General features: G+C 51.5%; 1 protein-coding gene across 2 annotated transcripts in view; it reads right to left on the bottom strand.

Annotated features, from left to right (window-relative positions):
- Positions 1-17,484, bottom strand: part of gnb1a (guanine nucleotide binding protein (G protein), beta polypeptide 1a) — a 47,024-nt gene that overhangs the window by 3,532 nt on the left and 26,008 nt on the right. Inside the window, exons 1-9 of one of the 2 annotated variants that reach the window (XM_064300886.1) lie at positions 14,196-14,353; positions 11,275-11,382; positions 8,565-8,603; positions 7,412-7,518; positions 4,745-4,808; positions 4,091-4,253; positions 2,926-2,992; positions 2,307-2,508; positions 1,554-1,770 (exon numbers count right to left, since the gene is read on the bottom strand). In XM_064300886.1, coding sequence (XP_064156956.1) covers positions 1,554-1,770; positions 2,307-2,508; positions 2,926-2,992; positions 4,091-4,253; positions 4,745-4,808; positions 7,412-7,518; positions 8,565-8,603; positions 11,275-11,331 — 916 coding nt within the window. In that variant the 5' untranslated portion in view covers positions 11,332-11,382; positions 14,196-14,353. Of the gene's footprint in view, positions 1-1,553; positions 1,771-2,306; positions 2,509-2,925; positions 2,993-4,090; positions 4,254-4,744; positions 4,809-7,411; positions 7,519-8,564; positions 8,604-11,274; positions 11,383-14,195; positions 14,354-17,484 lie in introns of those variants that run through there. The other variant, XM_064300885.1, reaches the window with a different exon arrangement.

A 17,484-nucleotide genomic window follows, 5' to 3' on the forward strand; every position in this document is an offset into this window, starting at 1 on the left:
TTCACTTCACACCCTGGTCAGAACGCATAAAAAACATTTCTGCCATTTCTCTCTTATCCACAGCATCTTACACTTCATTGTAGTTTCCATTTACACAGAAGGATATTTACTGAAGCATATTCAGGTTAAGCAGCTTGTTCAAGGGTACAACAGCAGTGCCCCGTCTGAGATCTGAACCGGCAACCTCAGAGTCACACGCCCAGTTCCCTAACTATTAGACTACACTTGTGTCCAATCAGAGTCAAGTGTAGCCTAATGGTTACACACTGACCACCCCTGCTGAATTTAGAAAGAGATGCCCTCCCACACCCACCCACCCACCCACCCAAATTTGTCCTGTTTCCCAGTATCGATCGGCTCAGTATGTAAAGCACTTTGAGCTGCAATGCTGCAGGAAAGGTGGTATATAAATGAGGCTCATATTACTAGTATTATTAATTCAGCCTGCTACTAAACCCAACAAACAGTTCAAACAAAACCAGGCATCAAATTCTGCACACGCTCACACGGGGCAAGACAAAAGAACCACTCCTTGCAATCATCTGGTGTGAGGACTGACCAAATGGCAGAACCATCAACCCTTTGAATGCATTTATTTATTAAATTCTTTATTTATTTTTTTAAACGATTGTCGTCTGTGGCTGTACGTCAGCCCCAGTTCCCTTTAGCCAGCTTCCCTGTGATCACTAATGCACGCCCAGTCGATATCACTGAAAAATTCATGGCCCTGGTAGGAAGCCTTCCGCAGCAGCAGCTGGTGAAATGGCTGGAGGTGGCTGTGAGGGGGGGGAGCCTGGACTGCACGTCTCCACAGGGCCCCTCCTGAGCCGACTGGCCCCTCCCACTGCAGACTGGCCCCTGCCACTAGTGACCGGCCCCTCCCACTGCCGACTGGCCCCTCCCGCTGGTGACAGCCTCCATCCCCACTCTCGAATGGCCCCTCCCCATCATGTACCACCCACCCTCCCCATTTCCTGACTGGCCCCCCTCCACACCCAACCGGCCCCATTGTACAGCAGGTATAGGGCTCTTTAAGTGCAACTTCCACAGACGGAAAGATGACATCGTTCGTTCTGCTTGTCCTGCGAACGTCACTGTGAACAATGGCCGGGGGCAGTCCAAGCCAGAAGTGAAGTGCTCGGCCGCCCACGTTCAGTTCAGTTCCATTTTTAAGTAAAGAGGGGAAAAAACAAAACATTTCCAGTGACAAACGAGTATGGCTGCTTTCCTTTAAAGTCTCTGCAGAAGGGGATTCACGGTGTTGTGTTTTTTGTTCATAAGTTACTGTAAATGGTTGTGTAATGGTTGTGCAAGTGCTGTGGCCTTAGGCTGGTATGAAGAGGTTGTCGGCGTGGACATTATAACACTCGGTTTCATGCAACCCACAAATCGATGCAGTCGAGAGTTGCACGTTCACAGAGATTCACAAGCCAGCTCAATTAGCTCACCGAAAATTACTTGTGGAAAAGGCCGAGACTGAGGCTGTTCCGTGTGTCACATGACCACTGCGTCGGTACAGGAGAGTACGCTTTTAATTTGGTTTTTTTCCTCACCTGCGCGGTCGGCCTTGAGCGTGTCCCACACGTTGCAGTTGAAGTCGTCGTAGCCGGCCAGCAGCAGGCGGCCGCTCTTGGAGAACGCCACGGAGGTGATGCCGCAGATGATGTTGTCGTGGGAGTACACCATCAGCTCCTGGTCGGCGCGCAGGTCGAACAGCCTGCAGGTGGCGTCGTCCGAGCCCGTGGCGAAGGCGTTGCCGTTGGGGAAGAACTGAAACCCCGCGTCGAGAGGTGTTACTTCTCTACCGGAGTGCAAAGTCATCTCACAAACACGACCGAAAAACGGAGCATCATCACGACTTCATTCACTCGGTGAGACTCACCGGAATCTTCTGAATCTCTAAACCTCTTCCCCACACTCTGTACCTTGTTTTTAACCCAAGCCAAGCGTGAGGTATTCAGTCTTTTAAACATCATTCTCACTGACTGACAGCTAGGGTTGCCAGATTTAGAATTTGTGCAAACCAGACAACTGGAAGGCTTAATCGCGGACAAGGTGAGGAACTGTTGGAATAGATGGCGGATTGGGGTAGGTGGGGATGAATTCTGACCGCGAATTCATTACAAATTAACGGTTAATTTTTAAAATCCTTTACTCAGACCGGGCGTTACGTTGTCCGTTTGGGACCACAAACCGAACCTGTACAAACAATTAAAAAACCGGACATTCGGGTTGAAAAACCGGGCATCTGGCAACCCCGCGGACAGCCCGTCCTGCTCGCGCTGCGGAAAGGGGGAGGGACTCACGCAGATGGCGTTGATGTCGGACTCGTGGCCCGTGAAGGTCTGCCGGCACATGCCTTCTCGGACGTCCCACAGCTTGGCGGAGGCGTCGCAGGCGCCCGACACGAATAACCGGGTGTCCGGCGCCAGGGAGAGGCTCATGACGTCGCCGGTGTGGCCAGCGAAGGTGGTCGTCTGCTGGCCGGTCTCGATGTCCCACAGAGCGCTGGGGGACGGGAAACGCAGGCGCGCACGGGTCAGTAACGGGAGCCATTTTGGCTCAACGAGCGCAACAGTAACGGGGTGAATTTGTGACGAATCCCTGCACGAACGCTCCAAAAGGAAACAAAAGCATTTAGTTTCACTCCTGCACCTCTCGTATTCCCCGGCTGAGCGACAGCCCAGGTGCGTGTGTGTGTGTGTGTGTGTGTGTGTGTGTGTGCGTGCGTGCGTGCGTGTGTGTGTGGTTAGCGCTCATAATCCCGTCTCCAGTTTATTCTCATGAACACGCTGTTCATTTCTGCCGTGTATCTGGCGTGCATTAATCAATCTGACGTCTGTGCCGTCAGAGGAAACGCACAGCCAATGGCCTGTGGGCAGCCGCTGGGGGGGGGTGAGCCTGCAGTGCAGTTCCCTTACTCACCAGGTGGTGTCTCCAGAGCTGGTGACAATCTGGTTATCATCCAGGAAACGACAGCAGGAAAGGTAACCTGGGGGTGAGAGGTTAGGGGGAAGGGGGGGGGGGGTTAAGTGTCATTGCCAAATGCCCAGAAATAACATTCAGTGATCTTAAAGAAAGATGTCCACGTTTTTAAAAAATGTATTTCAGCCAGTCCTGCTGGAATTGCTCAGTAGTAGTGCTTGAGATTTGGGCCCTAAATCTCCCAGTGAGGCGCTGTGAGCCTGTAAGGTGGGGTTAAATGTGAAACGGCCCGCACGTGGATGAGGACAGGCAGCTAGGCGGCGTGCGGACGGGGCGGGGTCTGCTTTTCACACAGGACATGAAAGCGCTAGCAGCGCTGCGGTTTGGAATACCCATCAGCCCCCAGTCAGCGAGTCATGCCAGCGCTCTGCCAGTACGCCTCACCTAACGACCTGCAAAACCGCAGGCCGGTGCCCCCGCCCACAACCCACAGCGAAGCGTGACAGAGCCGACCCCCCCCCCCCCCAGTCTAACCCACACACTGAGCCTGGGTGGACTCAAAAAAAAACTGTTAAAAACACCTGCAGCTGCTGCTTCAAACGCAGCAAAGGCAACGTGTGTGTCACAGCAAGCAGCCCAGGGCCCCTCTGTGCAAGAGCCCTTGACCCGATCCAGGAGCCGGCACTATTTCGCTGCAGTCACAGGGAGCCCCCAGTGCACTCTGGGAAGCATTTATAAATGCCCATGTGTCAATTTCATGCTTGTGCTGGTTTCTGCAGGCAGAGCTTCCTCTACCAGTTGAACACAAGTTAGCTCAATTTCCCCAAAAGAGGTTTAAAGATTAGGTGAAGGCCACCCCTATGGGGTCTTGGCCTACAGGGGCTCGCATGCTCCTCCCACAATCCTTTGAGATCAGAATGGTCATAACTGGCCCAGGATCGTGATGAGGACTGAAGAGAAAGTCGGCCTAGCGACGCTCTCGGCCTGCTGAGGGACAGAACAGGACCGTCCTCTACACGAGTGTGAAAGCCGAGGGAATCCGTGACCCCGCTGAACTCTCTAAAGGGTCGAGCCGCAGAGTCCGGTGAAACAGGGCCGGGGAACGGGCTTTCGGGGGCGGGGCGGGACAGGAGACGCGGGTCAGGCGCGAAGGGCGTAAACGTACCCGTGTGTCCCGCTAACTCGCGGCTCACGCGGACGTTCCCCTCGCGCGTCTTCAGGTTGTAGATGGAGCAGATGTTGTCCAGGCCGCCGCAGGCCACGTAGTTCCCGGACGGGGCGTACGCGCAGGTCATCACCCACGAGGAGCGCAGCGGGATGGCGTGAACCTGCGGGAGCCCAAGAGCGGCGCGTGAGAAACGCACGCGCAAGCGAGCACACACGCATGTACGCATACATGTACACATGCAGACACGTACGCAAGCATGCGTGTACGCGCGTACACAAACACGCAAGCACGCAGGTACGCGTGCACAGACACACACTAGCATACACGCAGGCGTGCATGTATGCATACACGCAAGCATGCGTGTGCGCGCGTACACAAACACGCAAGCACGCAGGTACGCGTGCACAGACACACACAAACGCGCACACACACACAAGCAGGCATGCATGCATGCATGTACAGATACACGCAAGAACGCACGCGTGTACACACGCGGACACACAAGCACAAAAGGATCTACACACTCACTAGCACACAGCGGCTGGGTATAAATGATCTCACATGATTAACACTTTGTGATCACAGCGAATGCAAAACAGAAAACGCACAGTTGAAATGACAATAAACTGGATGTAGGTTCGAGGGTCTCACCTTGTTTGTGGTATAGCTATCCCAGATGATGAGTTTACCATCCTGGGAGGCACTCACTAAGAGCCTGTGGGTGAGAAAGAAGAGGAATGTCAGATCTGTCAACACAATAAGTGCTCCAGAATATAAAGTTCTCATCTGGAACACAGAACCAGAACCAGAACCAGCGTAGTAGAAGGTAACTGAAGGACAACAGCAGCATATTTTTGGGTGGGGCACACATCTCCACCCCAACAGTCTTGTTAAAAACAAACAAACAAAGAAACATTCAAATGTGATCGGGTCATTTGAGGGTCACACACACACACACACACACACACACACACGGCACCGCTGCAAGGCAAGTCAAACACAGCTGGTTGTCATGCCGTTAGCTGCACGCGGAACACACACGTCAGCGCTGACGGCACACGCTCTCCGTCCCCCCCCCCCGGCTTTGAATAGGCAAATGAAAGGGAGCAGCCAGCGTTTCCGCACGCGGGCGTCGAAGGCAAATCACCTCACTGGAACCTCCGCCGCCGCGGCTCGGGAAGGCGGGCGGCTTCGTTATCCAAATCAAAGAAGTGACAGTTTACTGGACGTCTGAGCGCCTCAGCAGGAAAACGCTGGTCTCTCCTCCCCCCCAATCCACCAAAGCCAGTATAACCACGCCGGCAGAGACGGGCACGTCTTCCCGAGGTCACATGACCCTCGTCATAGGGGCTCCAGGTACAGTCCTGCCAAGAACTCTCTCTCTCTCGATACCGGCCTTGGAGACAGACACACTCGGGCACACGGCCCGGAGCGTCCTCGAGAGACCTTTCACTTTCAGCCTCCCCCACCTCCGTCCTGTGCTTAAAGATGTTTTTTCAAAAATCGAACTGAGCAACACCTAACGATTTATGACCTCAAAAAAAAAAAAACACTTGGGACCTTCAACCCAAAAACGGCCCAACGGTGTAGGGACTTCCCCTTCGACCTGGCACACGCCTCGACCCTCGCACCTCTGAGAAAGATGCGTACGAAACCGTCGGGCATCGTCTGACTTCTCAGACACGCGCTCCCACGTTTAAGGAGGAGTGGAATTAAACAAGCTTGCTTCTTCAGATTAGCACCGAAATTCGTTTGCATTTACTAATTAAAAACTGGGTTCGGATTAACGCTTTTAAATCACAAACAGGGTCATTTAAATCACCCTGGTAGTCATGCCGACTGTTGTGCATCTTCATGCTAAACCACCTCCTGTATAAGACAGCTCTCAAATAAATAAATGTTTTCGTACGTCTGATAATATGGTCTATTCCACGCATCAAAAATACAGTATTATTAATGTTAAGGACCAAAAACTATGCTCACACGCAAGAAACAGGAATGACTGCATTCCTCTGAACCATCACATGAGAAAGGTAGAATTAAAAAGAAAGTTGATTTGAGTGCATCTGTGTGTGTGTGTGTGTGTGTGTGTGTGTGTGTGTGTGTGTGTGTGTGTGTGTGTGTGAGAGTGTGTGTGTGAGTGTGTGTGTGTGTGTGTGAGTGTGTGTGTGTGTGTGTGTGTGTGTGAGTGTGTGTGTGTGTGTGTGTGTGTGTGTGTGTGTGAGTGTGTGTGTGTGTGTGTGTGGAGTGTGAGTGTGTGAGTGTGTGTGTGTGTGTGTGAGAGTGTGAGTGTGTGTGTGTGCGTGTGCGTGTGTGTGTGTGTGTGTGGTGTGTGTGTGTGTGTGGTGTGTGGTGTGTGTGTGTGTGTGGGTGTGTGTGTGTGTGTGTGTGTGTAGGTGCGTGTGTGTGTGTGTAGGTGTGTGTGTGTGTGTGTGTGTGTGTGTGTGTGTGTGTGTGTGTGTGTGTGTGTGTGTGGGTGTGGGTGTGTGTGTGTGTGTGTGTGTGAGTGTGTGTGTGTGTGTGTGTGTGTGTGTTTGGGAAAGGGGCACAAGTCAAGACCGTTAGCACCCCTATTATGAATGAAAGCGAGCTGGTAGAACCTGCTGGAAGGGTGCTGGCTGTGTTTGCTTACTGTACGCTGCGGACAGGGAGACGGGGGGCATTCCTAACCCCGAACGAGAACGCCATCGGTCTCAGTCGGCCCCGCCTCCTCCGCAGCGAGCTCGCCCACGCGATCCACCAGGCCGGGCGCTCGTACATCAGAGCCGGGGCGCGGCGGCTGGCGCCGGACGCTCAGCTAAGAGAAGCCCAGCGCCCAATCGGGAGCCGGAGAGCGCGGCAGCATGACAAAGCAATCTGACTGTTCCCCGCGGACCCCGAGCACACCCACCGTCAGGTAATTAGTTTTTGAGAAGCTGAGGTGAGCGAGTATGCCCTGAGAGACCGCCCCACGCCCCAAATCCCACTGAAGAAGCATACCTCCCCCTCCCCCCTCCTCTACGCACCTGGGCACACACACACACAGGCCACAAGCTCACCGATTCTGAGATTTCTGACTACGCCCTGGATTTTCAAAAAATCCCACCCGTAAAATTGTATTTTGAGGGGTGCGTTCTGTGGAAGCAGCCGTTTTTTTTTTTTTTTTTTTTTTGAAATCGCGCGAGTCATCTCGGCGAGCGGCTCGGAGGCTGGCAGCGCAGGGGAGACGGCGCGAGATGCAATCTGCAGCGAGTAAAACCCGCTTCCACGCTCACTTCCTGGATTCGCAAAATGGAGCAATTCAATTTACTGACACGACATGCGGCTTGATGAAATTACCTTGAGTCAGTGCCCCAGTGCATGGCGTAGATCTTAGCCAGATGCCCCCTCAGTGTTCGTCTGGTGCGCATCTGAATTCGGCCAACGGGATCGATGTTGGCTGTGATCTATTTTTAATTTAAAAGAAAAAAAAAGGGGGGGGGGGGGGAACAGGACAATTCAGCACAAGTCATTCCCATACAGCGCCAGTCTAAGTGAAATTCACCACAGCGTCCCTGCAATGGTTTGATAATATCTGAATTTGTGTGTACCTGCATGAGGCCCCCACAATGGTCTGAGAATAGAAATGTGTGTGTACCTGCATGAGGTCCGAGGTCCCTACAATGTTTTGAGGATCTGAAAATGTGTGCATCTCCATGCTGATGGAAGTCCCTACAATGTTCTGAGAATCTGAAAATGTGTGTATCTCCATGCTGATGGAAGTCCCTACAATGTTCTGAGAATCTGAAAATGTGTGTATCTCCATGCTGATGGAAGTCCCTACAATGTTCTGAGAATCTGAAAATGTGTGTATCTCCATGCTGATGGAAGTCCCTACAATGTTCTGAGAATCTGAATCTGTGTGTACCGGCATGATGTCTGAATGTTAATGACAACGTCCTTTTTTTTTTTTTTTCCATACAAAGAAAGTGCTAGACTTGGCTCTTGTACTGAATGCTCTCTGCACTGAACTCTCTTCTTAACAGGAAAAGGCGGTACTGCACTAGACGTGCACCAGGGCAGGAAACCTAGCATGGCCGCTCTGTCCAAACAATCTCACTCTAAATACAGCTCTCTGAATCTGGATGTTATGAGCATCCAAACACTTCGCCATTAGCCTACTGAGAGCGGATGCAGTTCGACATCAACTCATTCTGTAATATTTCCATGAAAGGGTCTACGCAAGAACCACATGACGCTTTTGTAAGTATTAGGTAACGTCCTTTTCAGCACTGCACAAACATTCATTAATACTTGCCACATAAGACCGTCGCTGGACGAGCCACATAACCATCCATGTAATACTGTGATATTTAAGATACTATACACAGCACTCCTCACAGTCTAGGCTGGGCACACGATGTCTGTGCAAGTTGTCATGATGTTCACATGCAGTGTTTTGTGAAGTATTATACGCACGACTCAAAGCTAGTGGATTTTCACGAGGGTTTACCTGAGACAAGGTAGCATCTGCGCATGCTTTCCTGGCATCCTGCAAGAAAGTAAGAAAAGAACAACATTTTACTCACATGACCGGATAAATCCAGGTAAATGAACAGGATATGAGTGATGCGCGAGCATGCATATGCAAACTTGCGGACACGTGTGCGTGCGCACAAAACTGCCCTAAATGGTCAATTCAAATATTGCCAAAAATGAATGTCAAATTCCAACAGAAACCAGTTAGAAAATATTTGTAAAACACGATCGAGTCCAACTTCTTTATTTCATTTTTTAAATACTGTCCCAAAAGCAGCCTCTGGAGGCGGACATCCCGACATCCCAAATCCCCCTTCTGTGTTTCGTCCCGCGGCAGCCCTTCTAAACGAACACCCCCACCACCACCCCCCACCCCCACCAAAATGTAAACCTGGACCCATTTCACTGCGCCTGGCCCCCGTCCAGTACAGGAGACATTCGGGAACAGCCATCAGATCCAGCCCACATCCCGCTCGGGCCCAATCTGTTTACAGTAGGGACCCCAGTGCGCCGCTCTCGCCCTCGCACAGGCCCGGGCCGGGGGGGGCCGGGGGGGGGGAGATTACACCTGAACTTCCTGTCAGCCCAATAAATCAGGTTCAGTTTGGGTTAGCGGCCCAGGCGCTGGAACACAGCCACCGAGCCGGAGGAACACGGGACTCAGCGCTCGACACAGAACAGGCCTGGGCCCTCTGTTAAAGGTGGGGGGGGGTCATATGCGTCATACAGGGGGGACTCTATTGAGAAATGGAAAACTAATGTTCAGACAAATGTGCAGTCTCTGCCACTCTGACTTGTCTGTAGTTAAAGCCAACTGTGACTGGTATTCAACACATTTCGCTTCTGCTCACAACATGGGGGTATTTACACAGGGACCTGAGAGAAGCCTGAACATTAGGGGACTTCCTCTTCAGCAGATACTGGACTGTATTATCGCCAGATTAAGAATAAGAAGACGTGGCCCCCGGTGGAACCGAGTCACACAGCTGGGAGGTGGCTGGGGAGCGGAGCGCGCTTTGTTTTCTGGACGTCAGCTGGCTGCTGGTGGGGGGGGGGCGGCGGGGGGGCATGCCACGGGCTGCACAAGCAGGAATGTTTGTCGGCTGGATTTTTCCAAAACAAACAGGTTATCTTCTAATGTAATCCCCCGTGACCTGGCTCTACACAGGCAGACAGGTAAGCAACAGCAGCACACAAACACGCCCGCACACAACACACAGGAGGGACGCACACACACACACACACAACACACAGGAGGGACGCACACACAGATATACAGAGAGAGACATACACACACACACACACACAATACACAGAGGGACGCACACACACACTATACTCAGAGGGACACACACACACACAGACATAACACACAGAGGGGCGCACACACACTATACACTGAGGGACAGACACAACACACAGAGGGATGCACACACACACACACACAATACACAGAGGGACACACACAGATATACCAAGAGAGAGACACACACGCAACACACAGAGGGACAGACACGATACACAGAGGGACGCACACACAGATATACAGACACACACACACATACACACACAGACATGTAGAGAGACACACACAACCACAGGCGGGCACACACAGACACAAATACTAACACACACACACAGACACAAACACATACACACACGTACACGTCAGCGTGGTACATAAAGATGAAATGAAGTGTTGGCTGATCTGATGGACTACACTCCATGAGCTGGGCTGTATTTCCTGCTCAATGCGCCTGGACTTGCGGCCTGACGAGCGGAAGCTGAGCTCTGATTGGCCGGCGGATGTGAATGGAAACAGGAAAAGAACAGACGCGGCGCTGCCTCCCCATCAGCCTGATTATCTGTCTGGCAGTGGGGGGCCACACCCCGAGAGTCAGCAAGGACACCGACTCCATACCGAGACCCCAACAAGCAAACCACGCATCTGTACAGCCACTGACTGGCCACAAGAAACACAGCAACACACCCAGGGACCCTGTGTGTGTGTGCGTGTGTGTGTGTGCACGTGTGTGTGAGTGTGCGTGCGTGGGTCTATGTGCGTGTATTTATGAGTAAATCTTTATTTGCTTTATTTGCATTCGAGTGTGTATGTGCATAATTGCACAAGCCATTAAAAGTACGTATGTAGGTACGAGTGCGTCCATGAGTGGCCTTAAGCTTGTTCGCAAGTGTTTGTGCACGGGTGGGTGTGTAATTGTGTGTGTGTGTGTGTGTATGTATGTGTGTGTGCGTGTGTGTGTGTGTGTGTGTGTGTATGTATGTGTGTGTGCGTGTGTGTGTGTATGTATGTGTGTGTGCGTGTGTGTGTGTGTGTGTGTGTGTGTGTGTGTACAGTACGAGGGAGTGGGATGTGTGTGTGTGTGTGTGTGTGTGTATGTATGTGTGTGTGCGTGTGTGTGTGTGTGTGTGTGTACAGTACGAGGGAGTGGGATGTGTGTGTGTTGTGTGGGGCGTGTGTGTATCGTAGTGTGGTGTATGCGGCGTTGTACAGTACTGACGTGGCGGGACGTGTGTGTGTGTGTGTGTGTGTGTGTGTGTATGTATGTGTGTGTGTGTGTGTACAGTACGAGGGAGTGGGATGTGTGTGTGTATGTATGTGTGTGTGTGTGTGTGTGTGAATGTGTGTGCGCGTACGTGTACGGAGCCCGAATGACACTCACTCTGATCTGGTTCTTGAGCTGCTCAGCCTCCTGGCGTAGCTGGTCCAGTTCGCTCATTTTCCACTGCTAACGGTGTGCTTCACTCCGGCCGCCGGGACACGCGCTGATCTGAGAGAGAGAGAGAGAGAGAGGGGCAAGCTGTCAATCAAACACATCCTGAAACAGGGAGGGGCCCGTCCAATCAAACTCAACACAGAGAGAGAGAGAGAGGCAACCTGTCAATCAAACACATCCTGAAACAGGGAGGGGCCCATCCAATCAAACTCAACACAGAGAGAGGCAAGCTGTCAATCAAACACATCCTGAAACAGGGAGGGGCTCTCCCAAACAAACTCAACCATACAGAGACCCAACACAGAGAGAGAAGAGAGGCAACCTGTCAATCAAACATCCTGAAACAGGGAGGGGCTCCCCCAATCAAACACAGCTTTACAGAGACCCAACACAGAGAGGGGCAAACTGTCAAACGCATCCTGCAACAGCCCTTCCAAACAAATACAGCTTTACAGAGACCCAAAACAGAGAAGGACCTATCCATACAAACCAATCTTTACCGACACCCAACACAGAGAAGGACCCATCCAAACAAAGCCATCTTTACAGAGACCCAACACAGACAGGGACCCATCCAAACAAACAGTCAGTCAGAGCAGTTAAACAGGGCTCAGTCAAACACTGTGGAAAGAAAACCTGCACATGGATCAAAAATTAACTTGCGTGACTATGCAAGGCCAGGTTGATCGCAAACTACGACACCAGCCAGATTACATGAATCTGAGGACCTTTGGTACGATCCATTCACAAGGCCACAGACAAACGCCCCGGGCTAAGCATCGCACAGACCAGGGTTTACAAAGTCTCCAGATAATCTGTTTTGTGTCGTCCGTGCGATTAAAACGGGGCGAGCGTAAGAAAGGGTCAGCAGTGAATGGCACTGTCCCGTTCCAGAGCACAGTGGGTCAGAATGGCCTCCCAGAATACCAGGCTCATTTGAGCAGCACTTATCGGAACAGACGTAAGTACACACCGGCCGAAGTGCCCAGCGACGCCCCGGTGCCTCTCCTGAATAGAGCGCACGGCGTCTTTCCGCCATGTGCACCCCAGGCAAATTCTGCGTTTTTTTTTTTTTTTCAAAAACCACAAAGTCAAGAATGGAGCAAGACTACAAGCGGCTGAACCATCGCAGGAGGGGCGAACGCGAAAAAAAGCACTGAACTCCGTGACCACGCGGACGCTAGAACCCCCGCGTATAAGAAGAATCAGAGTCATTTTTAGAAACCTGGACCCCCGAGCGTTACGCACCGCGCCCGGTGAGTGCGAGACGGCGAGCGAAAGCGCGTGTCCAGAGACTCGGGGAGTCGATGACTCCACGCGCGCGCCGAGCCTCAGTCCCTCTCACAGGCCGAGACGGTGTCCTCGCCAGTCTGAATCCGTTACCTAGCAACAGGGTTCTACCGCGAGCCTCGCGCTGAAAAGATCACTGTTACACAATTCCGCTCCCCCTCCCAAAAGTAGCCCTAACCCCCCCCTAACCCACCACCAACACCACCACCCCAAAAAGCTTTAACGCTGGAAGGAAAGACGCGCCCGTTTGGCTTAGAGTGGCTGTGGTAGGAAAGCAGACTCATGGGAGGAGAACGGCGGTTCCTCTCACTGGGAGGAGAGGGGACACTAAACTCAGGACGGTACGAGGCGGCGGGGGCCTGCCCTGTCTGCGGGGGGTCACGGGTCACCAGGAGGCTCACCTGACGTCCCCTGCCCCGGGACACGCAGGCTCGCCTGGCGGACCCCCCCCCGCCCCCCCCACCCCAATGTCACCCGTGTAATCCAGGGACACCGTTGATTCAGCTCCTCCAGGCAAATCCGGTTAAGACCGAACCTGCTGATGATCCTAAAAGCAGCCGCTATCCTGTTGACCCCAATCCTTCAGACGGCGGTCTTAGCCCTGACACTTTCACTCAGCCGGGGCGGCGGGGAGACACACCGCCAAAAACGCCGTCTCCTGCGCCTCAGGCTAGGAAGGGGGGGGTACCTACTTTAAGCGTTAAAAGCCGGACATACGAAGACGTTCAAAAAACATAACCATGAAAATCAAAATGGATGCCCGGCATTGAACTTGTATCGCACATGAAAAAAACCCACTGACCTGTGCTATACTTCACAGCTCTGCACTGAAACTGCATTGGTCCTAAAGCCCTCCAGTATTCTACACCGGCAACAAATTTACATCATTTTATAATTTCTGGATTAGCAGAAGACCACAGGCTGTATTATCCATTGGCAGTAGAATGGACATGGAAGAGAAACCTCACGACTTCCCCTATATGTGACAAACAAACGGAGAGAGGAGCGAACAACCACCCTAAGTCACTCCAGTGAGGCTCTCGACATGAATGAAGCAAACTATTGTAATTTTGCTCCACTAGAACCCATTAAGAGTCTAATAAAAGTTCCTGTCTGAAAACAGCATCACAGGTTCCACCAAATCAGTTCACACCTTCAGGTGACTTGTAAATCACGTTTAAAACCGGTTCCTCTTCCTGTGTGCGGAGTACACTCTGTGTGCCAGCCCACTTCCACTGTGTCTGCACACCGCCTGCAAATAATTTTTCCCAACACATATTAACTGTCCCCACAAATTCAGAACTCCCCCCCCCCCCCCCAAAAACAAAACACTGCAATATACTACTTTCTGATGCATAACCAAAAGGCAGTTTGTTTTAGGTTGGTTTTATAATGCTCCATCTGGCAGCTCTTCAGATTAAGTTATATTTTCACCATTACACAAACCGAAACTAAAATTTAAAAAAAGCGAGTAAAAACCTAAATAAACGGCCACTTGTGGCCCTGGACGTTCTGTTTTTGATTTGTGCCATTCAGACCAACCCTTCGCCCCAGGTCTTTTTCACCGCTCGGCTTACCTCACTTTCCCTTTCAGATTCGCTTGGCGCGTCTTCGTCGGAATGAACGCCTTAACCAGCGGGGCACCTAATCACCCCCTCCGGGGCACGCCCCCAGCTGATTGGTCAGCGCGACTAACCGGGTTTGGATCTGGGTGATGCGACTAAACCCCCACTAATCTAATTGATAAAAAAAAAAAGGTGTGATGGTGATATAGTTCATTCCCCGCCCCCTCTGCCTCGCTCGCTCACTCCGGAGAGGAAAACCAGGGGCGAGCGAACTGCACGACTCGGGCATGGCCCTTAATCACCCCTCGGGATGCAAGAGCACGGGCGCAAATTAAAAAAAAAAACAACTGTCCTAGCCCACGTAAAAATGTTTTTTCTTTTTTTAACTCACGAGCGAACGTTTACTGGAATGGAGCCCGGCGGCCGAGAGCACGCAGCTGGACCTGCCGGAGCACACGGGCGCCTGCTCACGGGAACGAGCAAACCGCCGAGCCCCAGAGCAGAGCGGTCACCGTGGGGGGGGGGGAACAGGGAAACGTCCGTTCCTCTAACCGGACTCTACCGGCGACGCCGAAACGCGCTGGAGCGGCCCCCCGTCGCTCCGGCGGAAAAGCGCCGGCGCGCTCGCAGCCTGCTTCGCACGCGCGCTATTTTTAGAGAGGCGGTAAGATGGGCTCGGGTAGAGGGAGGGAGGGAGAGCGGACTCCAGATTTTCCCAGCCGCTCCTATCGGCTCAGCCATCTTCCAGCACAATGCAGCGAGCGAGTGGAAAAGGAAGTGAAATTCGGCTGTGCAGAAAACGCCCGCCTCACTCGCTTTCTGATTACATTACATTTAAAAACCCTTCTTTTTTGTTTTAGTTTGCATTTTTTTTTTTGTGGGGGATGGGGGAGAAGGGGGAGGTGTGGGGGGGGGTGGGGTGGTGGGGGGGGAGTTTACTTCCTGACACGTGCTTCCGCAGAGAAGAGGCAGCGATTCTGAAGAACCCGCCCTTTGCCTGGATTGCGAAGGCTGGTACATTTCAGCCCCAGCTAATTTTAGCCACACAGACACAATCCAGCCCTATAAACTCCCCCAATCTGGCCACCGAATCCACAGGGGGACCAAACCCTGGCAACCCCCCATCAACAAGCTCTCCTTTTATGACAACCAGCACCCGCTTTCCAACAGATAAGCAAGGAAATCAAAAAAAAAAAAGCATGAAGTAAAAAAAACTGAATCCAAGTAAGAGTAAGCCGTTTAGACGCAACTGTTCTTACCCAAAATCTGCAATATAGGGCACTCGTGGTCAAAAATGAGGAACAAGCTGTGTTTCTCTCGCTTACGGAAACTGGTGCCAAAAAAAAAAAAAAGTTACTTGTGCCCACCGAAAAAGAAACCTGAATGCACTTCCCTCTTATGCAGGGAAAGCTTCACTGCCAAGAGATTGGAGGATGCCACCCATACATACGGCCCACAGATACAGGAGAGTCGTATGGAGAAATTCACAGCCAAAACACAGCCAAGGATTTTTGTCTTCGAGAGAAAGTCACTTTAAACTTCTGGTAATAGTGTTTAACGGGACATTCTTCCCAAAGATGTCTGGGAAGAATGTACCGTTATCCGCCATTTATGTTGTGGCTTCTGTAGATGTTAGGCTCTCTCTTCCGATTGGATGTTAACTTGGAGATCCTGCAGATGGCTGCCGAGATAATGATCTAGACGATTTGTTTCTTTACAAAACAGACATTTTAAAAAGTCCAACTTCAGATTGTCAAGAAATAGGATTTGAAGATAGCAAAGCTGTCATATTGTTGAAATTTCTATCATTTAGCCAGCTAACCAGTGAATCATTTCTCGCTAGTTTGATAGGCAACAGATATCATATGAATTTGCAGGGGGTGTGGGGGGTGGGTGTGGAGTACGGTAGATCTTTCTCCTTGGCAGTGTGAGAGCTGAGAAGTACTGGACGACACAGGAGAGCTGGCTTGTGCAGGACAGAGAGAGATTAGACTAACAGGAGTGTACACACAGAGGACGTTTGGGAGGAGAGCCGCAGATTAACCCTGTGACGGGGGGGGAGGGGCGGGAGGTGGGGTAACCTTCAGGGGAAGGGGGGCAAGCTGAGGCGAGCGGTTGGATGGGACGTCTTCACACGCGGAGCCAGCGACCGCTCTGGATTTTTACAAACTGAACATTCAGGCCAACTGTGAAACGCGTGAGGGGACATACAGACTGAGGGCAGAGCTTCAGGTGTTGTTAGGGTTTTCAATGGGGAGAGAGGGCAGCTGTGCACACTACAAACCTACTGTAGTTTAAAAAAAGGTGCAAAGGTCTAACATTCTCAGAGAGAGCAGGACAGTCCTGTACTCAGGCAGGGGTGCTCAAAAAAGGTCCGATCCATTTCAGGATTTCGTGCCAACCTCAGCCCTTAATCATATCTTGATCTGACATTTGTGTAAGCCCCAGCTAGAGCTGCAGACTGCAAGTGTGTCCCAAAGATTTTACTGTGCTCAAGCACAGGGGAGAACCAGCCTAGTTTAGGTTAAGTATCTGTCGGATAATTTGGTTAGAACAAAAACCAGCCGGCGGACCGGCCCTCCAGGACCGGAGCTGCGCGCTCCCGCCTCCTCTGGCTGAGCAGGTGTCTGCAGCAGCTGCGCAGGAGCTGCAGTCCTGCAGGCCAGCAGACGCGCAGGTCTGCGCAGGCTCAGGCCGCAGACGTCTTCTTAAATTATTTTATATTGGGACCCAAAATATCAGGGCACAAATGAGAAATGTATTACCTCTCAGGGACCCGTCAGATACACGTACGAGCATAGCCTAGTGCACTACAGGCTCATTCAGGGATCCACCTGATACACTCCTGCGATGCACAGTTCAAAGGGGACGTGAAGCACTGAGTAACATGACTGTGGTTAATTTATTTTTCTTACGTTAGATATGATATGGCCCTGCATACAAATCTGAAATTTACTCGTATTTGCTAGAAAAATGAACTGAAGTTTGCTATTTTTGCAGCTTGGTAGCAATAGGGCTCAGGCATCTTGGAACAAGCCAGGTTGTGATGTCACTAGGTTGGTGGATGTTCCTACTACTAGACTGTCGACTTCCAACCCCTTGATACCTTATAAAGAAATGTTTTCCCAGTCTGCTTGGTCATTGCAGAAAGTTCATTCAACAATCAGTGTACAATTATCACCCTCCCCCTTTTATCAGTTCAACTTTGCACAATGCTAAAACCAACACAACATATTTTTACATAATCAGCTCTGGCTGCGATTACGAAAATGGATCATTAGCCTAACTGCTGGCAAGTTAC

This window comes from Anguilla rostrata, chromosome 11 (genome assembly GCF_018555375.3).
Source record: "Anguilla rostrata isolate EN2019 chromosome 11, ASM1855537v3, whole genome shotgun sequence".
Classification (NCBI taxonomy): Eukaryota; Metazoa; Chordata; class Actinopteri; order Anguilliformes; family Anguillidae; genus Anguilla; species Anguilla rostrata.